We start from the raw sequence: 27,511 nt of genomic DNA on the forward strand, positions 1-27,511 counted from the left end.
TTTTCACTGCCGTCCTCAGGACCTGCAGAGCTCAACAACGTGGTTGCCAGGCAACACGACGAGTGATGATTCTCCACGAGCTCGTTAATATTTTAAGCAGGGACGGGAGTCACGCGCCACGGAGGGCCAAGATGCTTTTCAGCAGGTGTGGATTCAAATGGTCTGACTGACACAAACAACTTCTAACAATACCCCAACACTGCAGCCACAAACCTTTCTTTAGATAACCTCTGTAACGTCATTTTCCTTTGAAAAGCCGTACCTGTCTATTCAAGATGTACATTATTGTCGAACACGTCTTCAGACAAAAAAAATTAAAAATTAAAAAAACTTAAGTTGTTTTTACCTTATAATGCTGCAAGACAGCGTCAATTAAAAGAAAACCTTCACATCCAGTTTTTGTTACAAACAATTTATTGTCATCTCTTTGAATAAGCAAACTGGATTTCTAAAAAACAAAACAAAAAATAATAATAATAATAATAAATCACTGCAGTTTTGGCACTACACTAAGTGAGGTACTAAATGCTTGAATGCTTAGACTGTTTTCAAGTCATCAGGGGACAACATACGCAAACCAAAGGAATTTCAATTCGTCTGGCTGGGTTTTCAGAAAAAGGAAATGACTCCGAGGATAAGGGTGAAAAGGTCACACATTATGGGTAGGCAGGGTATTTTTTTTTTCTTTTTTTTTCTTCCTTGCACCGACACACAGGACATGGTGATCGAACTGTGCTCAGGAACTCATGACGAACACATCACACAGCACAGCAGCAGGGAGCGTCACTCTCCCTTTCTTTGCAAGGGTAAATGAGAATTAACAGCTCAGCCACTTACTTAATCTCAGATATACCGTCTATAAAAAAAAAAAATTAAATTTAGCACTTCAAAAAATAAATAAATATGTTTGTGCATATTTGCTATACCATGATATATACACACACATGATGCATATACTCATATATAGATCAAACAGGCACACAAACATTGTGTGTTGCAGGTTTAAGTCTAACCTAAAGAGACCATTGTTCAATAGTCAATTTTCTGTGGCTTCTAACAAACACTTCACTATTGGGAGATAGTAAAGAGTAAGTCCCCACACTGGACATCGTGTTGGCTCAGAGCTGATACTTGGGATATAATCCTGAGAAATGTGTGGGACACCGGCAGATGTCTTCAAGCATCCCATAAAACACGCTCACACACACATACCCGTGTACATGCACACAAACAAACCACCGCAAAGAAGAAGAGGAAAACAAAATCTGTACAGTAATGTTACAAACTGCAGGGCATTCATCCCTGCTATGATTGATCCTTAAATATTAAGTATAGAAGAAATGTAAATGAGCTAAATACATAAATACATAACATTTGAATCCTTCTGTGAGCCACAAGGCAGTTCCTTTGTGTGCCACTCTTCTTCCAGGGATGCCGTGTTGTTCATCAGTCAAGAACGAGCGTCTCCTCTCCAATGCAGGCTGGTGTCTGTACAGTCCGGGGTGTTCCCAAACTGACACCAGGAAAAACACAAATATGACGGTGAATAGGTGGCTCAAGGTCTCCCCGAACCTCTACAAGCTCTCCAGCAGTTTTATTTAATGGAATTAAGTGATGAAATATGATCAAGCTGAATGCTTTACCAGGTTTCAGGCATAGTAACAGGGGGAGACCAGCAGGTCGGTGAGGACCAGCAGCTGGTCGTCCGTGAACTGCTGCTTATGCTGCTGCCAGTTGTCGTGGTGAGTCCGCCGGAAGTTTGACAGAGTTTTCTTTACCGTCATCTAGAAGGAAACAACACAATTTATGGCTAGGTCTCTTTTTTTGGGGGGGGGGGGGAGAGAGAGAGAGAGAGACATGCAACAATATAAGAAGGTGGTTAATGGGTGGTTACACATACCTCAATGGGTTGTGTATCGTTGAGGTGAGCACTGAGGTCCATCAGTAGCTGGGGCATCCAGGTGGGCACATCATACGGGCTGGAGAGAATACAAGCGCTCAGCCCGAGCACACCAGCATGGCGGCGCACCAGGTCTGCAAAACAAAAACACCAGCAGGGATCCCATTAAAATGAGACTGAGCAGCATAGCGAGTGTATCGTTGCATATTCCAGAGTAGTTCAATCTACTAATGTGATAACTAATCTGGCGAAGTTGCTTACCGGCAGACGGTATGGTGTCCACGGTAGAGCCGAGCTCCCTCTTCTTCTTCTTAGGCAAGCAGGTCTTGCAGAGAGCCTCAAAATGTGCCTGCATGGAGGCGTCCATGGACAGGAAATTGCACTGAAGGAAGCCACTGAGTGTCGTGGCGGCCATTTCTCTTACCTGGAAAACAAAAGACAGAAAAAGGAGACGGACAGTTGAAGTTAAATGTGTGTTGTGTCACTGATGTGTGGAATTATTTACAACAAACAGGTTGAAGAGATGATTATTGCCTCGGAGTAATGACTTTAGAACCGTGTTGGTTAAATAGCTGCCTATTGACCTGTTACAAAGTAGGGTTAGGGCTCATATATACTAAAAAAACAAACAAAAAAAAAAAACATGATTTGACTGCTCATTTTTCCCTGTGCATCAATTAGAGGACACAAACTTTATATTCCTCCTCAAAACATCACTAAATGCTACCACTGAAGAGAAGTGCTCTTCTTTGCTGTTTGAAAACACAAAGCTCAACTATTTCATTTAAACAAAATGTAGTTATTTCATTTTGGCTGATTTATGATATATAAATGTGGCAATATATTGAAAATACAGTAAAGCACCGTACGTATACTGTGTCGTAATACTTCGCTCGGTCTACAAAAAAAATCTTCCAAACACGGGTGTTAAAAGTTCATCATATATTCCGACCTTGACGGCATAATTTAACTGTAAAAAGACCAGACAGGAAGCGACAGTACCAGCACCTCTGACACAACCTGCCTCTGCTCTGTACGAGTCATACCAGAGCAATGATGTCATGAGGAAGCGTGTTCACTAATATGTGCTGTTGTGTGTGTGTGTGTGTGTGTGTGTGTGTGTGTGTGTGTGTGTGTGTGTGTGTGTGTGTGTGTGTGTGTGTGTGTGTGATGTTCCTCTACAATGAGCTGAACATATTTTACGTCTCTATTTTCAGTGACATTCTCAGCAAGAAATGGGAACCATTCAGATGTTTCACCGGTGTTCTTCGGACGAACAGCTTTTTAAATGAATTAAGACAAAAGCGTGACAAAGCTCAGGCCTATAAATCAGGCTGAGGTTTCTTAAAGAGGCCAAACAAAAATGGCTACTTCCATCCCCCACTTCTCTTTGTGTCTACTCCAGCCCTCTCCCTCTTGTCCTCCTTCAATCTGAACGTTATCTCCATGGCAACAGATTACTGCAGCCTGTGGTTTCCTTAGCAACAGCTGGATGACTTGAGGAGGGGAAGAGAGTAGAGACCAAGAGGAGACTGCTGAATCACTACAGTGTGCCTGAAAAGACAGTGAGCGCGCGCCTGCTCGCATAAACAAGCATGTACTTGGCGATTATTGCATAATCAGACGTTCACGTTTGTTCAGCTTCCCGTTGCCGTTTATTCCAGACCGACGACGCGCTTCAGCTTTTGGCTTTCCATTTCTGATTTTAACACGAAACGGTCGTGGATGAACGGTTGCGTCTTTACCTCAAGCTGCTCATCCTCCAGCAGTCTTATCACCAGCGCCCGCACATCGTCCACCGCCGTCTGGTCGCTCATGAATGTGAACAGGTTGTAAAAAACCATAATCTGGAGGTATGTGAGCACCGTGTAGCGAGCGTGCCAGGAGCTGATGCCAGAAATCTGGAACACACAACAGCAGACGCATCCCGCATCAATTTCATACTGCGAGCATTTGTTTCACAGGAATAACAGCCCGTGCACAGGGTGAATGCACGCTGAGGTTTATGGTGATGAACTCCGCTTTGGTTGAATTCCACTTATTTTTCTTTTTTAAAACATATACAATTACAACAGCAGAATGTATGACCGTTTCTCTTTAATTGCATGTAAAATTTAAATTGTTCGTGTTGCTACCACTTTTGTACAAGAAAATTAATACTAAGCCCAAATACTGTTGTAGTTTTTCATTTATGTAGTGGAGCTGCTTACTCGATGTGAATAATTACAGAAGGAAAAGTCAGAAAGACAGACTTGGTTCAGCTGTCAGTCCCTTTTAAACCTTTTTTTCTATTTAATGACTGATCTTACAGGCGATACAATGCTGAGGACCTGTGAAAATCCCAGTTATGTGTGATGCGAGTGAGAAGTGGAATAAGATGCCCAGATGACTCGCCTCCTGCAGGGCTTTGAGGACCATGGGGATCTGCTCTGCGTAGAGGAGTCCCTGAGACATCAGAGACAGGCAGGTCTTTGCATCCCTCTTCAGCTCATCGTAACTGTCATCGTTCTCAACCGGAGCGATCTGGAACAGAGGACAGAGATCGGTCAACGGGCAGGCAGCTCCTTTCATGGCTTACAGGTACTGAGAATAAAAAAGATGGGAGCGACGAAACTGGCAGCTCAAGGCTGTGACTGAACGAATGTGTATTTCACCTTGAAGAGCAGGGGGAGCATCCGTAGTTGTTCTGGGACAGCAGTGGAGAAGGAGCGACCAGCACTTGCAATCAGCCACTTTAGCACTGCAGATGTTTGAAGACACAGACTTTTATGTTCGTATGTATGCTTTACTGCTTTAACTGTGCGTGTCGGACGTAAAAGAAAATTCATTTTCTGTTCAAATTGAAGCTCTAATTGCGCCCATCGGTCGTATCATAATCAGTACTCCGGTGACGGATCCTCAACTTACCCGTTTTGAGTAACTTGATTGCTTGCGTCCTCTCATCCTGCTCTCCCACCTCGTTCTCCTCAATCACGTGGTTCTGGATTTCCTCATCACCCTCAGTCAGGGGCTTCAGCTGCAACAGAATTCGCTCAGTGAAGTCCGAGATGCGCGGGGAGGTGGTTGGCTGAGTGTACGGCAAGTTAACATCGATCATGAAGATGTACGTGAGCACGCTGGAAGAATGACAGATCAGAGAGGACAGGATGAGACACACAAAAAAATACAAAATACAAAAAGAGTTTCAAAAAGTTAAAGACTATGAACAATTCGTTCGTGTGGGCTGAAAGTTGGACCCCACCTGCCGATTCGTTCCCGTACATTCTTGTAGACCTGTGTGAGCTTGGGCTCCAGGTATTGTAGCAACCTGTGGAGGAGCTCTGGTACTCGCCACTCCTGCTGAGCGAGGCCCCCCTGCAGCACGTAGAGACGACTAGGAAGGAAAAAGTAGCACAATTATCACAGTTTGTCAGTCTGAGCAGCAGCAGCAGCAACAACAACAACAACAACATCTGCTGAAGGCAGCAACCTTTATACTCACCAGGCGTCGACAAAAGAGCCCCCCTCTCCGTTGACTGGAGACTCCATTAGCATCTCAAACAGCCAGTGAAGCTTGCGTGGGTCTCGGCTCTCCTGTCAAAGCCAGAAACAACATGGATGAGTTGACACAGGTTTATGAAAGATAGCGGTGGCGATAAATGAACAAAGTGCTTACACAGGCTGTGGCGATGCAGGTGCCCCAGTCTGCGTACGTTTCTATGGTGATGTTTGACAGGGCAGTACGGAGCAACGGACACAGCAGCTCCCAAAGGCTCTCAACCTGTCAAAGAGAAAGTGTTACGCAAAGGACAACATTGACATGCTATATGTATAACAAGGAACCTACAACTATAGTTAGCAGGTGTTTAGAGTGATTGTGTGGACATGGAATGGTGTTCAGTACTCGTGTCGTACTCATGAAAATCACCAGGAACCACGTGTAATTATAATGAACATTTATTATTACGTTTATACTTGGATTTCCCAAACAGTGTGGAATGTTGTGTCACTGTACTCGTCTCAAATCTGTACCTTTATGTAGCTCCAGTGCTTGCAGCCTCTGATCATACCAGAAATGATCTCGGCGACACAGCGCTGCTTGCTCTCGTGGGAGTCTGCCACGAGGCGCTCCATATGTGGCTTCAGCAGAGGCAGGAAGACGTCGCTGAAATTACGGAACAATCCCTGGAAGAGCAGGAGAAGGCAAAGTTAAGTTTGTGTTTGCGCATTTGAGTTGTTTTCTACCTTCTTGTTCGAATCTGCTGTCAGGGGATCTCACCTTGAACAAACAGAATCTGCGAGGGCTGAACTTGTCTTTGCCCTTACGGTCCTCCAGAGAAAGAAACTCGATGAACTGGTTGATGAACACCGGGTCTGAGAAGTGGTCGAAGATGATCTGCTCCCGCTTTTAGGAAGAACATGACAAAGTTTCAACGATTCACACGTTTGCATGCGCCATATTTTTCCACAGAATCTGTGTATGATTGTTCACAAACCTCCGTCATTTCCTCTCTGGTCAGGTTCTGTTTGGGCTGCTCCTCCAGTGGCGCATACATCAGGAGTTTTCTAGAGAACAATTATGAGTTGAAAATAAAGATGTTGTTTGACAGCTACCAAGAGAAACACGATCGAGTCAACGAAGTCAGACAGAACTGAGGAATACAGGCATCATAAAATAAGAACCTTGGCCAGCAGTAGTATCCCCAGTGAGTCTTTTCCACAAACACACACTGATCCCAGTCCTGCTGTGTGTGTGGCAGGTTGCTGCTGTTATACTGGAGCCACTGGTTGTCTAGACGGTCCCCTGCTACGATCCCACTTAGCTCCTTCACTTTACCTGCCGAATACGAATGCAGGTTTTTGAGATGACTTTCAGAAACCGTCATTAAAATGAAAATGTGATACGAAAGGTGAAATGTTTACACACAAGAACCAAAAACAAAACCTTATGATACTTACAAAGCTCAGAGGGGGCGACGGGGACTTTCTTATGTGGTCTCTTGATTTGTTTCATGATCCCTGCCACAGCTGATATCGCCACCTAATGGAGAAAATGAGACACTTCAAATAAAATATTCACAGGAAACGCTGGAGTACACTCGCATGCTGTTTGAGAGTCACAGCACTACTCCTACAAGTCTCATCCACTGTCGATGGGTCCGCACCTTACGGACGTAGAGGGAGTCGTGGTTCAGGCTTTTCACAAAGAACATGACGGCGGGTGGCGGGAGTTCGTGGTCATCTCTCAGCAGCAAAGACAGGAAGCCAATGGAAATGTGTTCAAACTTCCAAGGCCTGAAGTGTTCAACAAAGCGGGTATCACAGACTGTCATTAATAAATATATATATTTAAAAAAAAATTGCATTATGTATGCATTAAATCAACCCACATGTTCCTGTTGTTGAGGAATTCCAGCAGATCATCAATGAGCTGTTTGTATTTCCTACAAAAAAGAAGAACAACATCAGTACCTGTTGTGGTACTAAACCTTTTTCTGCTCACAGGACGTTATATGCAGAGCAAACATCGTAACAGAAGGGTTATGTGTCAATGTCTGCTGCACAGCTGTTGGTGTGCCGATGATTCTTTGCTGCTGGTGTAAAACGTACTCAACAGACTCGGAGTTCTTGAGCTCCTGCCTCTTCAGACCATCGTCTGCTTCTTCCTCTGAAGGAACAGGTTCCTTAGGAAAAGGCTTTCCAACTGTCATAAGTTGTTTGGCTACAGCACAGCACTCAGCAGGGATCTAAAGGGATGGAAGAAGGGAAAGTATTTAGTCACAAAAATAATTTGTCCAAACATGTAGAAAGGGAGGACACTTAAAACCCCACCAGGAAGAAGTGAAATGTTCAACTCAAGCTCAGATTGAGAGCAGAAAGTAAGAAGGAAAAACATTCTATTTAGCTATTTTTAAGGACCAGATTTTATGTGTAAGTGACAAAGACTACTTATCAAAGTCCCTGCTTTTTTATTCAGTTTATGGAAATTATACAATGATTTAATAAATATTACACAGCACTCATCTGACACTCAAGATACCCATGTTTGCGTTATTTTGCTTCTCGCATTATAGACAGGGAGATATCCCAATTGCTTTTGATTCTGTGACGCAAATGTCAAAGTGTTCTTTGTGTTAAACTCACAGAGAAGTCGATGCCGATGGTCTCATACTGCCGATGGATTTTGTCTGCGAGGTCGTCAAAGAGACGCACAATGGAGGGCTTCTCCAAAGACATGGCTGAGCTCAGGCCGGAGCGTACGATAGCGGGCCATGTCAGAGCAATGCAATCCCAGTCATGCAGATTGGCCAGGCAAACTCCACTGTGATTCCCCAGCAGACAGTACAAGGCACCCTGGAGACGTGCAGATATAACATGAAGAAATGATGTATAAAATAAGTTCCTAAAACAATTTAACTATAAATAAGTGTTTGTATGGTGCAGAGAACACTGACATACTTTGAACTGCTGCTGAGTGACACTGCTGTTGTCCGGGATGAGGAACTCGAGGACATGAGGGATCAGATCTCTGCAGCAGAAATTGTAGGTTCCCAGTGCAGCGAACAAGACATTTTGTGCTCTGCTGCGTACCTGGAAGGTCAGAAAGATTCTCGATTAAGGTGTTATTTTCTCAACGGGTTATCACTAATCAAATGTCGTTTTGATACATGATATAGAAGGGATCATATGTAGCATTATAGTTTAAAGAAACATAATAAATAATTAGGGTAGATACCCTGACAACCCTAAATAAGATGGAGATGGTGCTTTCTTTGAAGTGTGTCCTGTGGAACTCACCTGACTGTAGGTGCTTGTGGAAAGCCTCAACAGATCTCTCATCAGCTCCTGGTGAATGCTCCTGTACTGACATCCTTCCACTGTCAGCTTTCGCAGCTGATAAAAGACAAGATTTAATACCATAAATGGTGAAACGCATTCATAGCCAAAAAGGTCATTTCTTTATTAAGGACTGACCTCATGCTGCAGCATGACTCTGTCGATTAGCAGAGCCCTGATGTGCTGCTTTCTGCCGTGAAGCTGAAAAGAAGACAGCAAGGCGTTATACATTTTGAATTGCTGGTCAGTATTTAATACCAGTATCTCTAATTCAATGCAACCTTTGATGGAGGGAGTGCATTGTTGTTGTTTTTTAACTCCCTCTCCAGGGGGTCAGTACTGAATTAAAAGAAGAACAACAAAATGTCTCACTCTGTTTTCCATTGATTTCTTCACAAGGTTGAAGCTCTTCCAGCGTGAGTCAAACTCATGCTTGTGAGAACCTTTGAAGTGCATCAGGTCGCTGATAATCTGAAAAGTATCACAGACAAAATGATTGATTAGTGTTGGGCGACGGGATCAGTACGTCAGCGTTTAGCTGCAGTCCGTGTAGAGACTGCGAGCGATTTTAAACGGCAAACGTGATTCACTTGAAGTCAGTGATCCCCCACGCACACACATTTTCCCACACTTCACTCCTTGGGGGTCTTAAAAATTGTGTGTTGTTGTTCTTATTTTAGTGCCTTCCCACCTTGATGATGGAGAAAAGAGACTTTGTATCATCCTCAGAGTGCTCCAGGATATAATCTGCAGGACGAGGAAAAGAAAATCAGATATTGTGAGCTTGCAGACTTCAACTTTGTTACGGATGTGGCTGTAGAATAAAGAGAAATCATGAACCTAAGTATAACTGAGGGAACACTTACGCAGCAGCTGTCTCATCACACCGCAGATAGCGTCTCTGTAGTTCTCTCTGGACACATCTGCAGGTGGAGATAATAATACAGCGTAAGAAGATACTACAACAAACCCAATAGTTCACATCTATTGTGAATAAAAACTTTCGTATTTCAATAGTTCTTAAAAATTGGTTTACATACCATACTGCATTCCTATATAGAGGGTGGTCTCGTCCAGATTCACCGTGCTATGAACCCTGGGAGAAAAAAAAAAAGCAGGTTCAAAGAAAATGTAAACATTAAAATGAAGATTGAAAGCACATTTCGCAGAAGTGGATTTTACTCTTTGTTTTCAGGAAAGGTACAAAATGTGCAGATCCAGTAGGCATTTGATCAGTGTATCTTAATGGAGTAGCAATGAGTGTCTTTCTCTGGTTTCTCTGGAGAGTTTAGTAAACTACTCACAGCTCATGGATGGGCTCTCCTTTCAGCGGAGGCATCAGACCCCCAGCACCCAGGAGGCAGTGCTGAACAATGGTGAGGCTCTGAAGGACATCATCTCTGAAAAAGACAAAATCATCAATATACACATTTATCATCTATATATACACACACACACACACACACACACACACACACACACACACACACACACACACACACACACACACACACACACACACACAGGAATTATAGACTTAAATTACATAAACAAAAATTAACTGCAAACAGACTAGCAGAATTCAGAATGTAATTTCTTGTACGGAGCACAGAGGAGCATTCAGAGGTCCAAACCTGCTCATGTCCTGCTCTCCTTGTGCAAATCTCTGAAGGCGCTGCAGTTCGGGCTGGAGGATCAGGTCCAGTAAATAGAAAGCCAACGAGGTCTCCTCCACGCTCGGAACATGCCATCGGATGTCCAAATTCCACAAGTCCCCGGGCCGACCCCAGTCCTGCACGGACAGCGACATCGACCAAACCATTTTATATGAATTTGATATTTGGTAATCTGGTTGGGCTCACAGCTACTTGTGAAAATACACTGAAAAATGGGAATTTGCTTTAATCTAAACACGCGTATTATAATCTCTGAGAATTTTGGAAGTTGCAGAGCAAGTACATTTTTCTTTCTGTGGTATAATAAAAGAAGACAGTCATTTTCAAGATGTAAAATTGCACTAGAACAGTATGTATTTTTCACTTGTCAACAATCAATTTCTTTTGTTCACTGGATTGCTTTTCCACTTCAATTAATAGTTAAAAGAATCAAGTCATTTTTTAGAAGACTAAATCACCCTTCGTCCAACAACTGACATCCCTATTTGAGTGTCCAGTAGTCAAAGATATGGGATTGAACGTACAGTATGCATGGGCATTCATAAATATGAATATCTGTGACAGCTTTAAGACTGATTAAAGACAGATTAGCGTAATGCATTCCCCTCGGTCTATACAACCGCTGGCATCTTGGTAACTGCTAGTAAGACATGTAATTTCTCCTGTGGTGCAGGAGACTGTAATCCAGCCAAGAGATCTGGTGTCCTCCATCGAGATTGGAGACTTAATGGATCAAAGGTCAGGATTCCTTCACAGACTGACCTTCTAAAGAGAGACAAGTTTCTGTGTCACTCACTGAAATCCGGTTTGATTAATCGTCTGCGTCGAAGGTATCGGGTTCACAGAGAAACGTGTGTGGCTGCAGCTGTTTCTTTGTTTCTGACCGTGTGTGAGTGATCAGAGTCGTATTCTTTCAAGCTTTTGTTTACCAAGTTCCTAAGCTCAAATTCACCTGTCACACGTGGTGTGGCATCCATCATAACTAAAGCAAGGCTACTGCGCAATTTTAATTAAAAGAATACACAATCAACAGGAGTACCTTGATGGGTAGGTAGTCACTGACTGGTTGGTGGAAGCCTCCTGGCACACTGCAGTACTCTGTTGGGTAGATGAGGGCGGTGGAGCGAAGGATGTGATGCAGCAGGTTGCAAGCGAGAGTGTAGCCCTGCTTACACTTGAGGTGGAGGGTCAACTGCAAAATCTGGACCAGGTCAGAGCGATAGGGCAGGCTCTTGTCACCGTCCACACGAGTCACCTGAGGTGCACATGGCAAGAAGGTTAAGACAGTTGTTACTAGAGAGGAGGAGTGGGTAAATACAGAGGTTAACTGGAGTTAAGTGAAGTTATTTCACCTCCGAAAGCAGCTGCAGATTCCACAACAACTCCTTGTCAAGCTCCTCGTCATTCAACACTTCCTCATCTGTGATTTAAGAAAAAAAAAAAAAAAAGCGTGTGACGCAAATGACAAAGACTCGCAGAGGAAAAAAACGAGAGAAGCATTTGGAAACCTCTTCTTTTATGCTTAATCCTGAGTGCTGATTACTTACTGACAGCGATTTGATTTATGGCATTGCAGCAGTGTGGCACAAACATCTTGAGTGACTCTGCAGGGTGACACTGAAAAACAGAAGCAGAGCCCGGATGAAGATCGTAAATTGATCTTCAAGAAGTCGATGCTTTTAGCCGACGTGAAGAAGATGGTGAAGAAGACTGACCTTGGAAGCAGCTCTGCACATGTCAGCCACCATTCTGCCAGCTACGCGCGTCTCAAAGATGTTGGTGGTTGCAAAGTTGAACACCTTTTCCAGAGCCACCTATCAAAACATTTATACATTTTAACAGTATACACGTGTGCGCGCACACACACACCGACGTACACACACATATATTCTGTACACCATATGAAAATATTGTATCCAGTACGGTGCAGAGGTTTTACTTTATTTCAGATGTTTTGATTCTTATTAATCAGGCAATAACATTAGGTCGACAACTCTTTGGTCCCGAATTCAGTCTGAAACACGAGAATGACCCAAAAACAAACAAACGAAATCCAAAAGAATTATCTTCAATGAAAAAAAAAAAAAGGAACAAGGAGTCCTGAAACAGATTAAAACCCACAAAGAACCCTGATCTCAACATCCTGGAGTTAGTCTGGTTTTACATGAAGAGAAAGAAAACATTCAGGGTCCAACAACTAACCTGACGAGCACCTTAAATCTGCGAGTTTACTCCACTTTGTTTGGAAATAATTAATACTTTTTTTTTTTTTACAATTCACGGCATTCATTTTTAAAGCCTCCTCACTTCACTTTTAGGGCCTAAAACTTGTTCACAGCGCTGTAATTTCTGTATATGCATGACTGACAGAATGAGATAAGACTGAGTGTTAACCTTGAAGATGTCCAAGGAGCACTGGGTGAGGATGGTGCTGAAGGTGGAAGACAATCCGAGCTCTACCAGAGTCTCCAAATGAGTCATTTTCTCCGTTTCCGTTTCCTCTCGAGTTTGTTCCAAAGTGCTGCTGTCTATCAGGGCAAAGCATCTGTGCAGGAAAAAAAAATCAAAATGTTCTGGTGCAATTCCTCTCAAATACTGCTTAGAGAAAATATTGTTGGTTATGAGGCCGGAAGAATTCGGTGAAATCAATGTGTAAAAGGCTGTAATGTATATTTTACTGTCAATAACCATCCAATCATACATGAATACACCAATAACTAGTTTAAAATCACAATCTGAAAGTCACCAATTTGATTAGCTCCTGTGATGAATATAAAACTCCTTAAAATGAGAAACAAGTCACATCCAGGTGAGTTTAAAAATACCACTTTAACAAGAGTTTTTTGCTCTGTATTTGTAAAGTTTAACAGCTAGACACAAGATGTGCAATATCTCACTGTAAAGTCCATTTTCTGTGTATGTGCACTGGAGGTTTCAAGTTTCCACATCATACATGTGTAAATTGAATGTTGGCTTCCAAACTATTTGTGATGTTAAAAATTCCGCTTCGAGCCTCCTTCCACCCTTAAAATGGGCTTTTCAGTGATCACAGATAAACTTTGCACTTGCAACAGATGATTGAGAAAACGGACTTCTGGTTTTAAACGCTCCACCCCATCATTCTGCAAACATTCAACCACAGATGAATGAAGAATATTTTTGAGTTGACGGGGACTTTAGCAAAAGAGGACGATATTTGACATAGATGTCTTTAGTTTGTCATGTTTAGTCACTGATGTCGATCCTCCTGCAATTAATCAAGACTAAAAGTTGAGAAAACTACCGGATGGGAACATCGACTGATGACTAAAACAGAGATGTTCACAGTAACACAATATAATCACATTTTTGTTTTAGCAAAAATACTTGTTGATTAGTATTTTATTGCAAGTAGATATGAATTCGTTGATCTAAGGGATGCAGCAATTTCATTTCTATCACGACTGTGCTACTGAAAGGAACTGCTGATGATGAAAACTTCATTTGTTGTCTTTTGTTGCAGACAATGTTTGGTATTAAAACTCCACATACCTGTCCATGAACTGAAGCACAAAGTCTTCAAACTCAGCTGAGGCGGAGCACATCTCTCTTTCCACCTGAAAGTCACCCAAAAATATTTTCAAAAAGCAGCTACAACGAGGGATCGTTTAAAACTTTGGATTTAAGGAAGAAACGGGGAGAAAGATAACCGCAGTTCACCTCGGTCAAGTCAGTTCTTTCATGGAGGGCCGACGAACAGTCCACCAAAGGCACGAGAGTCACAAACGTAGCTATAAATTGGAATGTGATCTGGAGGAACAGGAGAGTTGTTTATGTCCGATTTAAGCGGTTTAACCAATAAACAAAAACAAAACTACAGTCAGAGTGCAGTAAGAGGATAAACATGAACAACAGAGGAGCGCACCATGCATTTGCTGAAGTCGTTTGGGTCGACACCTGGCAGAGCCCTCATGAGCAGGGGCAGCATGTGAGTGGGCCCCTCAGGAAAGCGCTGTCCACCTGACACGAGGCTCCGGGCCACACCGATCATGCAGCTCAGAGTGGCTGTCAGCTGGTGGGGTTCTGTAAGAGTTTCCAGAGCAGGGTATGTTCTGTGGTACAGAGAGACAACAATTAGCCCTTTGTCTTCATTTCAAATGGTGGCCTTGTTTCTTATGTAAAGCGGTAAACATGCAACAGATTACCAAGAAGCAGAACTTGGGTCAAAATTGGCCTGTCCTTAAAATACCTCTCCAGCACGGGGGGAATGACCAACTCTGGCCTCATTAGAGCCAAGTTCTGCAGGGCCTGGGCTGCATCGAGACTCCCCGTCTTGCTGAACATGGCCAGCAGAACTGGCTGCATCATGCTCTCCACAAAGTCTGTGATGTCCTCCTCTGTGAGCTTGTGGCTGTCTGGTATTGGTGTCAGCCATGTGGGCTTTCTGTAGCGCTCCCGGTGCAGCCGCCGAACCACGCTGGCTGGGAGGCGTTGGAGCAGCTTCATGAGCTTCATCTAGACATGAGGACAAAGAGACAGAAAGACAGATACATGACAAAAAGGAAACACAGACGTGGTCAGTGTGCCTCCATGTGCTCGGGATCAATGGAGAGGTAGAGGGTGATGTATGGAGCATCTAGAGACAGATGACATAGGGGACATATAAACACAGTGATCGCAGTTTTGTCTATTTGTTTTGTATCGTTTTGTGAATTATGGGACCACATTGCTAAAAAATCAGTTAAGTTTCACGGCTTGAAATTCATCAGGGCAAAGAATAACTTTGGTTTTGTTACACTTCCTGCAGTGAATGGTTGGCCAGAGCCTCGCTCTTGTTTACCCAAGATAACAGCTCATTAGCTGACTTAAGTTACACCTCTTTCCGAGTCGATTGCAAAACACTGTTTACATGTAACAAAACTACAGCGACCTGGTTGACCATCTCACGTGTACCCGAGCAACAGCCTCAGATACATGCAAACTCATCCCTGGACACGTTGCTGCCTGTGGAAGGGGGCTCTTCAAAACAGAAAGGCATGTGATGCCGGTGCCAGTGACCTTTAATAATATTGCAGCAATCTCAAACACATGGCCTGCTGTTATTTCTGAACTAGATACCGATGTCAACATCGACAGCCAATGAAATTCGGGAAGCTTCCGAGAAAAATGATGACGAGTGACGATGCCCTCTTGTCATTGTGATTGTTGACGCTCTGTGCCACGGCATGCCGTGCTAACATGATGCTGGAAGGATAGGTGGAACAAGCTGGACGAGTGATGTACTTAAACTCAGCGGCAGCAGTCAAAACATCATGACTCATAGATCTTAATGTTCATCATGTTCTCGTGTTTACAACATCTTTAACACTCGGCAAGACATGCAGTCAAGTTTAAAATTTACAGATTTTTTGAATGATAACTGCAAATTCTTAAGCATATTCTCATGCTCGATGTATTGATATGTTTTATCCTGTAATACAGAGAAAAATACACAATAATCAAAGTATATAATTTACAGCCCTCGAAAGCCTATTTTTTAATTTAGCTTTTTATGGGTTCTGACATGAACACAAAAAGTTCTGACAGTTTTGGTTGTTTATTTGTAAGTGTCCTGCTGAGTAGCAGTCTTTTCTACAGGTGGAGAATTTTCTTATGGGGACTGGTGGCACAGCGTGTGTGCCTTCAGACCTGACGTAGACTATCAGTAGATGCTACGATTTACCGATGGTCCTACAGTCACTACACCATGTTCCCGAAATGCCTCACATGCACACTAGATATGAGGCTACGCCCAGAGGAGCCTAAAGTCCCGCATTATGTACTGTAGAGCACGTGAAAACAGAAAAGAGTGAAATAAGATGTTCTCGTGTAACATTTACCAAAGTTGAAACAGTTTGAAATGGATGTTCCCAACAATGTCAAACAAATTGAATCAAATCAGAGTCACACAGTTCTGATGAATCAGAGTTCCTGAGTTTTTCAGTGATTAACTCTTAATAAATATTCATTACGGATCATTTTTAACTTTGATTTTAAGCTGTTTTAGTCAGGAAAAATGTGGAGAAATTATTTCAATTTAAAACCAGGTTTTTTTGAGTTACATTTTTTTTTAAATTTTTCTCTCTATCAATTATTTCGTACTATTGCAATAGTAAGGAAACAGAAAAAAGTGTGAAACCGTCAGTCATATTGAACTACTGTCCCATAACACTGAATTGTGAATGGACTGTCTTATTAAAAGTCACCGTTCTTGATGTTCACTTTGGTCTGACAGTCATTTACAAGAAGTAACTCACCAACCAGCGGCCATGGTTGGACGGGTGGAAGAAGGATGTAATACTGTTGAAAAGACCACTGAGCTGTGCTTGAGCTTGCTTGCTGGGTCCTCCCTACAACACACAGTGAGGGTCACCAAAACAATTGTGTACAAACAACAAACAATCAAGTGTATTTACACTATATATAAAAACATAATTTATGATAAATGAGCTAACCAGGAGGGATGACACCCAAAGCACCACGTGGCTGATGTCGTAGGCATTGGTGATGTATCGTGGTACAATCATCTGACTGGTGCCCACAGGGAGATTCAAACTCCTCAAAATCCTTGTGAAAATCTGAAAAGTAAACAACAACAAAAAAAACCATTTAAGGTCTAACATTATGTTATATATATTATATTATGTGAAAACGTGTTTGCTGTATGAGTGTATGTTTATAAGTGACATATATTGGTGTCACTCAGTGGAAACACAAACATGATGCAAGTCACTTTCCTTCTGTGGCAGAGAGCAATTTCAACAAAGTCACTTGATAGTTTGTTTCTCTGACAAGCGGCAATGGCCATGAAACATAAACCCTGAGAACACGAGAGCATGTGCCACGATCCTCAAAACAAACAAGCACAGGGAGTTATTCAGAAAAGGAGGGCAACAAACCTTAGGAATATAAGGGTCCCAATCGATGTAGCCGATGTTGTCATTGGCCAGGCGAGCAAAGAGATTGACCAGATGCTGTGAGGATGAAGGAGAACATGTTACATAACGAAGGCAGCAACACTGACTGTTGTGTACTTGAAATAGTTTTAACACATTCGTCTACTCACAACTTCCCAGCTTGGAAGATTTTGCACAGACACCCACAAGTTGACCAACTCCTCGAACCACAACCTGTCAGGGCAAACAAAAGGTTACGAAGCAGAAGTTCACATTTAACCGACAGGCACCAAATAAACATTTCTGTTAAAGTTAAGCGGGTTGTGGGAAGACTGAGACTGGTGATACTGAATGTAATGTCCTAAACAGTGCAGGTTTTTGTATTTCACACCTGCTTAGTTTCCTGTAATTTGGTGTAAATTAGAATAAAAACAATAGAATTTAGTTCGCAAACTTACAATATATTATTTCCAATTTCTTTCGCCAGAGCACAGCACATCAAATGAGCATGTGAAATGTGTCTATAAGCACAGTTGTATAAAAAAGTTTGGGCAGCCCTTGTGCAAATTGTGCATCCTGAAATGTTTCTGCAATGTAACTTCCTTTCTTGCACACAACTTGTCCCTTTGACAGACTTCACAGCTTGCAAATGCTTCATGTAACCAACTCAGAGTCTTGAATCTTGATTGATCCGTTTTCGCTCGTCTTTGCAGACCACTTCAAGTTCTGAGATATTTTCAGGGTGTCTTTCACTCCCAGCATGTTTAAGATTCACACACATTTCAATTCAGGCTGTGAGGGTCATTCCAAAAGCTCCCGCTTCAGTTCCTTTAAATGTGCTTCAGATCATTGTTGCATTAGCAAGAATCTTTACCGTTTCACTTTCTTAACTGAATGCATGACATTCACATCCACAATTGCCTGATATCTAGTGGAATCCATTCTTCCTCATCTCCATACACTGTTTGCGGTGCTACTGGCCGCCACACAACCCCTTACGCACAATATTTCCACAACAAAGTTACAAAGTCTTCTTTTCCTCAAATGCTGCAGATTTCTTTCTCTGGACGTACCTTTCATGAGTGTTTGATTCTAACTTCATCTGTTGACAGCACTTGTTTCTTGTTATCCAGAGGTTGCTTTGCATACTTCAGGATTTTGTGAGGTCGGAGGTAAGGTTTTTGTTATGATGTGGCGTTTGGGCATCAACACTGGACAGCAGCACGCCGCTACTTTGTCAGCTAAACTTTCCTGCAGATCATATGGCAGCGTTGCTTTATTTTTCTGCCCGACAGAAATGTTTCACCTGAAAAGTTTCTCAGTTTCCCGGATCTTGTCTTGACTTCCACAGTTTCATGTTTTACTGACATTTTGGGGAAACCATGATTGTTGAGAATTCATTAAGAGTTGTCGTCATTCCTAATGACAGTTGTTGACCTGCCTCAGACATCCTAATGTGTCAACTAAAGTCAAACAAGACTTTACAAGTTTTCTATTCTTTAGGTTCGTGAAATAAAAAGTAAAAGAATCTTAACATTTAAAGAAAGGCTAATTTTGTATTATGTTTGTCACAGTGCTTGTATTTACTTCCCTTTACTAATAAATCAATGACATATTTAATTTGTGCAGGGGTGCCCAAATTCGTGCTTTATATGTTAAGACAATTTTTTTTTTTTTTTTAAAAAGCAAATTAATGCTGAATGAATATTTACTTAAAATTTCAATGAAGCAGTTATTTGAAAGGATATTCCTTTCAAACACTTTGTTTCCTTGGTGGATGTTTTAGAAGGACAGCCAGAGGTCCACAAAGCATTTTGGTCCTAACTTTTAAACAGTGTTACATTAGTCTGTGACATTTAAGGGATGCTCCGAGAGATGATATGGGAGGAATGCAAGTACCGGCAATATGGTAATAAATACAAAAGTGTCTTTCATTAACATTTAACAAGCAGTACAAAAATAGTGAGAATCGTTCAACAGGAATTTGCGTACGGTTTTTAATCTGGCTGGTTAGAAAAACATAAAACACTGGAACTGGGCCTTCGTTCTCTTAAATAGAAGTCGTTTCAATGTGTCACTATGGGATACGCCCGCTCACGTACTCACAAAGGCACTTATTCCATCATGCCTGCCAGCCCATGACGTCTGTATCGAGACTCTCTACCTTTGTAGACACACAACGTCACTCTTCATTCATTCACCTTTTCTCGCTTCAGAAGCCAAGCTATTCTTAATGGGATTTTGTCCAAAGACAAAAGTGGAGTTTTGGATGCATAGGAGAGGATGAGAAGTTTCTTACTTGAACCCCTTGTGATGCAACTCTGGAGGGAGAGTTGTGGGTAGAAAGAGCTCAAAGTAGCTGATTGCTCTTTGCATGGTGATATCAAAAGGACAAAGGAGCGGTCTCCACTCATCCAGCATCTCCTGAGTAGCAGACTCGGAAAAGTATCTGCACGAACACAAAGACAGAATCACATTTTGATATTTTGGTAAAAATGAAGCCAGTGACAGGTGCTGATGAGAATTTACAAGCGCTAGGAGTGATTATTTATGGGCACTGGAAGCATTTCAACTTGCAGAGCAGCTTAGAGAGAACTACAAAGATGGACAAGCCTCTTGGATCACTTACAATTCAAGTCCTCACACAACTGAACAAGCTCATCAGACCGGACAGACTTTATGATACACCTCAGCTACGTTCATGTGACTAAATAATGACCCTTTATGGTATAGTTTCAAAGCAAAAGCTTTCAACTGTGGGTCCTCTAATCTTCATTAGAGCTTCCATTCATCAGGACCATCTCTGGTATGTTTTTGTCCACAATAAGTTCAAGGAGACTGAAATACACACAAAACAGCAGCTACTAAAATTTCAGTGCTGGAGCGTCATGTTCCACAGATGGGAGATTACACCTGGCACATTTTTAGCCGTTAGGGCAAAGCCTGTGGTTTCACTGGGCTCTCAGGCTCACGGGGGGATTTTCATGGTCCATTATGTGCTTGTGTAAAACCAGCAGGTTATTTCAGGTCGCTCAGCATCCTCAGAGATTCAAAATCCATTGGAGGCCTTGGGAAAAAAAAATCCACATCTACAGAGTGTCAGCAGCTGACCACAAATCACTCTCCCTCCGCACAGTAACAGGAAACTCTCACACAAGACAGAATTAGATGAGATAATAGGATTATCTGCCTAAGTGCAAACCGGGGGACGAGTCCGAGTGCTCGTCTAAGATATCTACATGTGTACAACTCTCAGGGTTGCTGAGGACAGCAAAGCTTTATGATGATAAAACACTTAAGCGTGACCAAACACTGAGCTTCATCACCCACTACGCCGTCCAATATTTAAACTGAGGGTGTATTTACTGATGAGCTCAGCTTTTTCTTTTCATGTATCCATGGTCTTATTATATCTCCTGCCAAGTTAGCAAAAGCAATATTTAATACACAGCTATTTGTGACAAAACTATATTACTGGAAATGTATTAAAGCCTGCAGGAGCCTACATTTAAAGACAGGATAAAGATGAGGGAATTATTGACAGGTATATTAAGATGTACTTACGGTCTGCAGCTTTTCACAAGTGTTTTCAACACGTTTTCCACAGAGCTAGAATAAAAGGAAATGAAAAACTGTTATTAACCGGTCAGTGAAAAACAGAACACGTTAGTTAAACAGCTTCCACACCAATGCAATCTGACTTTAATTGCATGCACACAGAAACTTCTTCACATCTGACTACAGTGCTGTGAAAGAGGAAACTTTATGGGCTGGTATATGGCAATGAAACTCACAATAAAAATGCATAAACAGCCTAAAATCACTTGCAAAAAGTAATCAATACTGGTCAACCTTCCTGGCTCGGCTAATATAAAGATTTATATGTTCCTTTTTGCCCAAGTGTTCATTCATAACATAATCCTTACCAAACAATATCACCACTATGATGGATTTATGGATTTAACACTAATAATAAAAAGTATTGCGTTACCAAACTCCTGACATGATTATCTTTACGTATAAGCTATAAAAGAAGGGATCTGGTCACATAACAGTGTTGAAAGCAGGAGACCAATATACCTACAGCTTTTGAGCCTCTTGTCCACAGTCTCACCTCGCATGCAAGCTTCAAGCCATGCCTGGTTGGAAAAGCCCTGCCAATCCCACTCAACAACAACTTATTCAGCTCAACATCATTCAAGTCTTCATGTAGCTGACACGCCACATTTAATAATGACAATAGCTGAATTATGATGACACCCTGCAAGCCAAACTGCGACGGTCTATATGCATGGATCTAGCCCAGTGTTTAACATTGTAAGCCCACAACACACAGGCCACAGACCGGAGTCAAACACATGCAAATCCACCAACAAGAACGGGTCAAACCGAGAGTCCCATTACACTCCGGGGGAAGAAACCCCAGACTACACTGCATGAACTTTGTATCGGAGTTCAAGCGAAGCCTCACGTTCAGCCCAACACATTCCAAGGGGGCAGGAAACGTGACAAGAACTCGGGCTCCGAAATGACTCTTAAAAATGCTGTTGAGTAATGCAGGGATGGAGAATTTCAACGCAAGCTGAGAGGGGGGTTATGTCACAGCAAAAGCATAGGTAACTGTTTAGTGATCATTAATGTAAATACAACTGGCAAAGTGGTCGTGAATATTTTGTTGCTTCCCCATATAAAAACTGGGAAACATGACGTGACAGATTAGAGGAGATTCTTTAAAAAAAATAAAAAAAATAAAAAATCTATTAAAGAGACGACACAGCCTGTCATCATTCTCTTATAGCTGATATGAGGGGTAGAAGAAGGATGAAAAATCTGTTAGCTGCAGTGCGACAGTCTCCAATATGAGTGAAATGTTAACATTGATCAAGTCTTGATTTTTCTTCAAATTTCTCTTCTGTCAAAAGCTGCATATGGGGTGTCGAGGTTTTTCCTTTTCACATGCAATTAAGTGCCTCAAAACACAAAGAGAAGTATTGTCCTTACCACCTCTGAATCAATTTTAGCATTATGAGTTTAGAGGATGAACGAGGCCATGGAGAACTGAATGTAAAAGGAGACAAAGGCATAAAGAACACATTCAGCACACGACAAACCCCCAATCACTCCAAATATGAACAGACCATGCATCAACTTCTGCAATTATGAAATCAGAATATCCTGTTTTGTGTGCATTAGTATAATTTTGTAGCTTTGAAAGAGGTGAGATGGCAATCAACCAGAGCAGCTTGCTTTCATCAGCTGTAATGGAAAGATGATATGCTAGCAAAGCAGTTTGTGATAAACATACAATGTTCCCATAGCACCATAGAAGAGCACCTCGCACTGCTTGCTAAGAACCCCAAAGGGAATTTCAAAGGGTGTTGCACAGGATAAACCAACATTTCAATTTCTCTCCAAAACCGTGCTTTGTGTAAAGATCATAGTGGACATTGTTCTTTGTAAAAACTATTGTTATGAAGGGTATTTGGCGCAGAAATGTTCCACTTGTTCTCTCGTAACTGTTTCAATTAAGGAAACACAATTAGACTTTATTCAAACTAGCAAAACCCATAACCTAAGAGTAACCGAGGGGACAACAAAATCTGCTTGTCAATATATTAACATATCTCTAATAATGACTTAAAAATTCTATCCTTACAAGTCTTAAAAGATGGGTGGTTAGCACAGAAAATGAATGAGTGGAGAATTAATTTCAGAGCAGGCAAGGGTTTTGTAATTTGAATGAAAAGGCAGCTAACCAGAGGTATTTTGTTATATTAATTAAATTACTTTTACTGCAATCAAACTCAAGAAATGGAAACTGCAGACAAAAAAATAATATTTGATGTGAAAACAAACACTGAGGTTATAATGATAAGAAATAAAAATAAAAAATATTTCTCAGGGCTGGCTTATGGTCTGTCAGGACAAACTCTTCAGATGTGCTGTCTGACCACATCAGACGGCCACACTGAAGGTGGAGTGAAAAGCTGGCCATCACAGAGAAGGGAGAGACGCGATATCATTTTAAAACGCACATTTCAAGACAATCTTTCCAGGTGTTTTTGAATCGAGTTCTACACATAAAAAAATGCCACTGAAGTTTGAGTGACAAATACAAATTTACAGATAAGAGTCGACACGGACATGACAATCCGACATCAGAGAAGTGTGGTGGGAGGAGTTTTTGAGGCTGTTTAACTATGTGACATACAGCACGGACAGACCATTAAGCCTTTACTGTTGCCTGATGTACGTTAGCTAATATTATTTGATGCACCAAAACAAGACCACTTCATTTTTACAATGTAAATGTAGCATACAGTGAAGTGGACATACAGTCGTGGATGAATTTGTTGGTACTCTTAACAGGTCATTGAAAAAACTCTTCCATCTTCGTGACAAGTGATTCAATTAAAAGTATTGTCTCATATATACCTGCATGTCATCGAATTATGCAAAGAAAGTGAAAAAAGATTTTTTTTTTTTAAATTTCTTGTACAAATATTATTGTAAAATGGACAGATTTGCTGGAAAAAAGATTATAAATAACTGGATTACAGTGATGTTTCAAACTAACTATTTTTTGATTGTTGTTTTTTTAATGTTTTTTTTTTTTAAATCAGTGTCAAATATGTCTTCAATCTTGTAATCAATCAGTCACTCATCATATTTAAATGAAAAAAAGTCATCACTCTGCTGTTTGGTATCATCGTGTGCACCACACTGAAAATGGACCACAGAAAGCAAAGCAGAGAGTTGTCTGAGAAGATGAGAAAGAAAATTATAGACAAGCATGTTAAAGCCTTTAGGACCATCTCCAAGCAGCTTGATGTTTCTGTGACTGTAGTTGCAAATATAGTTAACGAGTTTAAGGTCCGTGTGATGGCATTCAAACTGCCTGGATGCAGCTGCAAGAAGAAAATCGACCCCAGTTAGAACAGAAGGAGGTGAGAAGGTAGACAGAGTCAAAGGAAACCTCCAAAGAGAGACAAGCTGAATTCCAAGGTCAGAGTACATTAGTGTGTGATCACACCATGTGTCACTTTTTGGAGGGACAGTGGACTCAATGGAAGACTCCGCTGTTGAAAGAAAACCATAAAAAAAAAAAAAGCGTGCTTTTCCTAAAAAAATACGTATTGAAAATCCATAGTGCTTGTGGGAGAATATCCTCTGGGCAGATGAGATGAAACTAGAGCTTTTTGGTAAATCACACCAGCTCTGTGATCACAGACGAAAAGATTAAGCTCCAAGAAAAGAACACCATACCTTCTGTAAAACATGGAGTAGGCTCGGGTCTTTTTTAGGGCTGCTTTGCTGCATCTGGCACGGGGTGCCTTGAATCTGTGCAGGGCACAAAGACATCTCAAGACTATCAAGACATTCTGCAGCGAAACATGCTGCCCAATGCCCAAAAGCTCTCTCTTAGTCACAGTCACAGTCTCAGTCTTAGTGCAACTAGCAGTCTGGAGAAAGTACCCTTCAAAGTCTCGTGGAGCAGGTTGCTGTGGAGGAGTGGACCGAACTACCTGCGGACAGGTGCAGAACTCTAACTCAGAGCTACAGAAGTCATTTGTTTGCAATGATTACCTCTGAAGGTTGTGCAACAAAATATTGGGTCAAGGGTCCCATCAATTTTGTCATTGCCATTTTCATTTGTTTTATTTTTCAAAATATTCGATTGACTCAAAAATCTAACTCTGATTTTATTCAATACGGAGTAGAAAATGATTGAGGTTGATTCCTTTTGTCACTTTCAAGTTTTCAGAGAAAATTGTGGATTTTTTTTTTTTTTTTTAGTAGAGTACCAATAAATTCATCCACGACTGGATCAATAACGGTGTCCAAGATTAAGCATGCTTAAAACAACAACAACAACAATAATGTTAACAGCATCAGTGAAGAACAGAGGCATACTTGGGAAACCAGTTGAGGCCCAGATGCTCTGTCTTGGAGAAAAGAATCCTGTCATGCAGCTCATATAGTGGTCTCCACGGCAACTCAAGGTCCTCCCTTGACAGTAGTTCTCGTTTCCTGTTACAGGATTAAGACATACACATTGATGAGAATAAAACACACAGGAGACTAGAAAATTGTACAACATCATCCTATAAAAAAAACAACTCCTCAATTTATCATTATTGGTGACATCACAGCATTTTATATCATCTGACTGAACACTTGGAGAACACGATGAGAACATGCTCATGATGGGCCCATACTTACTTGAGGAGGTTGATAAGAAGCCGAGCAAGGCCCTGCATCATGCTGATCTCCAGTTTTGGGATCGTCACTAGCTCGTAGAGCAGCTTGATGAACAGCACATGGTCTTCTTTGCTGAATTTCCGCCCATACAGTCTCATATACCTTAATAAGAAGTACAGATTTAGGGATAATTACTCCAGTTCCAACAACCATAACAAGATCGCCAGAGCCCGCTGACCAGCATAAACATCACAAACAAAAGGCGTTTAATATACGTCATAATTTGTCATAACAAACTCAGGCATTCACATATGAACACAGGTTTATTTTTAAAATAACAAAACTGAAACTGAAAACCCTTTGTCGACTTCAGATGTTTTAAATTGACCATTAAAAATGTGTCTATCTGTTGCTGTTAAAACGCCAAAACACCAGCACACAGAATCTGGGTCAACTGACAGTAAACTTTCCATCTCTGAGCCGGCAGTGAGTCACTCTTGGACAGAGGAATGCGCCAGCAGTGGGGACTGAAAGGATTAAAGACAGCCCAGCAACCAAGTACGACAATATGAAACGGTATTACATCCGTCATATTGGCGGTATTTTTGCAAGTGAAATGTGACTCGATCAGTGAAAGGAAAAGGAAAAAAAAAAAAAAAGTGACAGGTAGGGAAATATATAATGTTAATTATTTGCCTTATTTAGTAAAGTAATCATGAGCAGTAAAGCCTGGCCCGATAACAGACGATAAAACCATATTAAACACTGCAGAGATGATCTTCTCCACAAGCGTGACATCACATATAAAAGGGCTCGGTGTCAACCAGGACCTCCTGCAGCAATTTAATTTTTTCCAATTGAACTTATTTTTCCATAAGTGGTGAGCTGTCACCTGACTCGCTGCTTCATAAAAAAAAAAAAAAAAAAAGAAGAAAATGTCAAATGCAGAAGCATTTGACATTTTCTTAAGCAGTAATGACAACGACCTGCTGCTGGGTCAGGTTGTGAATTTCACACTCCACTACCCCGATTATGAAACCCATCCGTCCCGAATCAGACACACAGACCGGTTTGTGACATTTTATAACTCCCTATAAAAAAAATTAAAAAAAAAACAGACTCGGGTATAAAGCATGTGCTTCCCTAATGTGGCCTAAAAAAAACAACAAAGCTAGGTTTTTTTTTTGTAGTGCAGCTGCAACAACAACAACAACAACAAAACCAACCAAGTTATCTCCAGCCGGTTTATACGACGAACACACCAACACGTTGGACATTACGTCCCCACGTTACACAAACATTAGTTGACGTTTTCCTGTAAACGTGACGAAATGAGCACCAATGACTGACGTCACCTTCAGCCGAGCGACCAAGTGTTACTTACGTGGAAAGTTTCCTCGTCCAGAACAGGACGCCGGGCCATATCTCCCGGAGCTGGACGGCCCGGCCCAAGTTCCCTTTAATGTTACTCAAAATATCATTGGACTCGTCGTCCAGCCTGTCCGCGTACGGCAGAAGTTTGTTGTACACGATGTCTTTTTGAGGAACAAAACCCAACGTGTCCGACTGTGACGTTTTCATGTTGCTGGTAGCCGCCGGCTAGCTTCGCTGTGCTAGCCCCCCCCTACTACCCCCTCAAAAAAAACAAAAAAACCGTAACTTCGCTCCCGGGTCTCGGGGTCTCGGTGTGACGCTGCCCGGCTGAACGTGACGGCTGGTTGTTGTTGTGGCCCACACGGAGGACGAAGTTAGGAGATCCGCACGTTGGTGACAACGCTAGCTAGCCATTTAGCTTTAAGTTAAACCAGCGTCCTCTTTACCAGAGAGAAGAGAACAAAACAAACGTGAACGTTATCGGCGTCATCTTATAAAGATATCAACACGACTTTGTAAACAACAACAACAACACTCGAATTCCCCTGTCCTGATCCTAAAAAACCCTGACAAGCTAAAGTTAGCTCTACTACAACAGCACTGTCACATCAGAGACCGTCGACGTCGAC

General features: G+C 41.7%; 1 protein-coding gene across 2 annotated transcripts; it reads right to left on the reverse strand.

The window, feature by feature from the left end:
- Positions 1-396: 396 nt before the first annotated feature.
- Positions 397-27,511, reverse strand: psme4a (proteasome activator subunit 4a). 2 transcript variants are annotated; one of them, XM_069690229.1, is made up of 48 exons: positions 26,893-27,511; positions 25,530-25,670; positions 25,221-25,337; positions 22,308-22,364; positions 20,871-20,915; positions 19,606-19,755; positions 17,477-17,540; positions 17,310-17,384; positions 16,866-16,988; positions 16,668-16,760; positions 14,621-14,886; positions 14,297-14,483; positions 14,092-14,181; positions 13,924-13,988; positions 12,787-12,937; positions 12,108-12,206; positions 11,940-12,009; positions 11,745-11,812; positions 11,432-11,647; positions 10,351-10,508; positions 10,021-10,116; positions 9,757-9,812; positions 9,583-9,639; positions 9,408-9,463; positions 9,089-9,187; positions 8,855-8,917; positions 8,678-8,773; positions 8,339-8,470; positions 8,024-8,233; positions 7,490-7,626; positions 7,270-7,323; positions 7,045-7,174; positions 6,839-6,920; positions 6,563-6,716; positions 6,376-6,445; positions 6,159-6,284; positions 5,912-6,064; positions 5,556-5,660; positions 5,382-5,473; positions 5,142-5,273; positions 4,808-5,016; positions 4,555-4,640; positions 4,295-4,423; positions 3,646-3,801; positions 2,162-2,324; positions 1,901-2,034; positions 1,644-1,784; positions 397-1,513 (listed from the first exon to the last, which is right to left on the reverse strand). In XM_069690229.1, the coding sequence occupies exons 1-47, from the start codon at positions 27,087-27,089 to the stop codon at positions 1,650-1,652; spliced, it is 5,544 nt and encodes a 1,847-aa protein (XP_069546330.1). In that variant the 5' UTR covers positions 27,090-27,511; the 3' UTR covers positions 397-1,513; positions 1,644-1,649. The 2 variants fall into 2 exon arrangements, with proteins under 2 accessions (XP_069546330.1, XP_069546331.1); XM_069690230.1 differs by lacking the exon at positions 22,308-22,364.

Source organism: Brachyistius frenatus, unplaced genomic scaffold, assembly GCF_029030835.1.
Source record: "Brachyistius frenatus isolate BFR_SWC_R1_liver_20210118 unplaced genomic scaffold, ASM2903083v1 Contig_8, whole genome shotgun sequence".
Lineage (NCBI taxonomy): Eukaryota > Metazoa > Chordata > Actinopteri > Embiotocidae > Brachyistius > Brachyistius frenatus.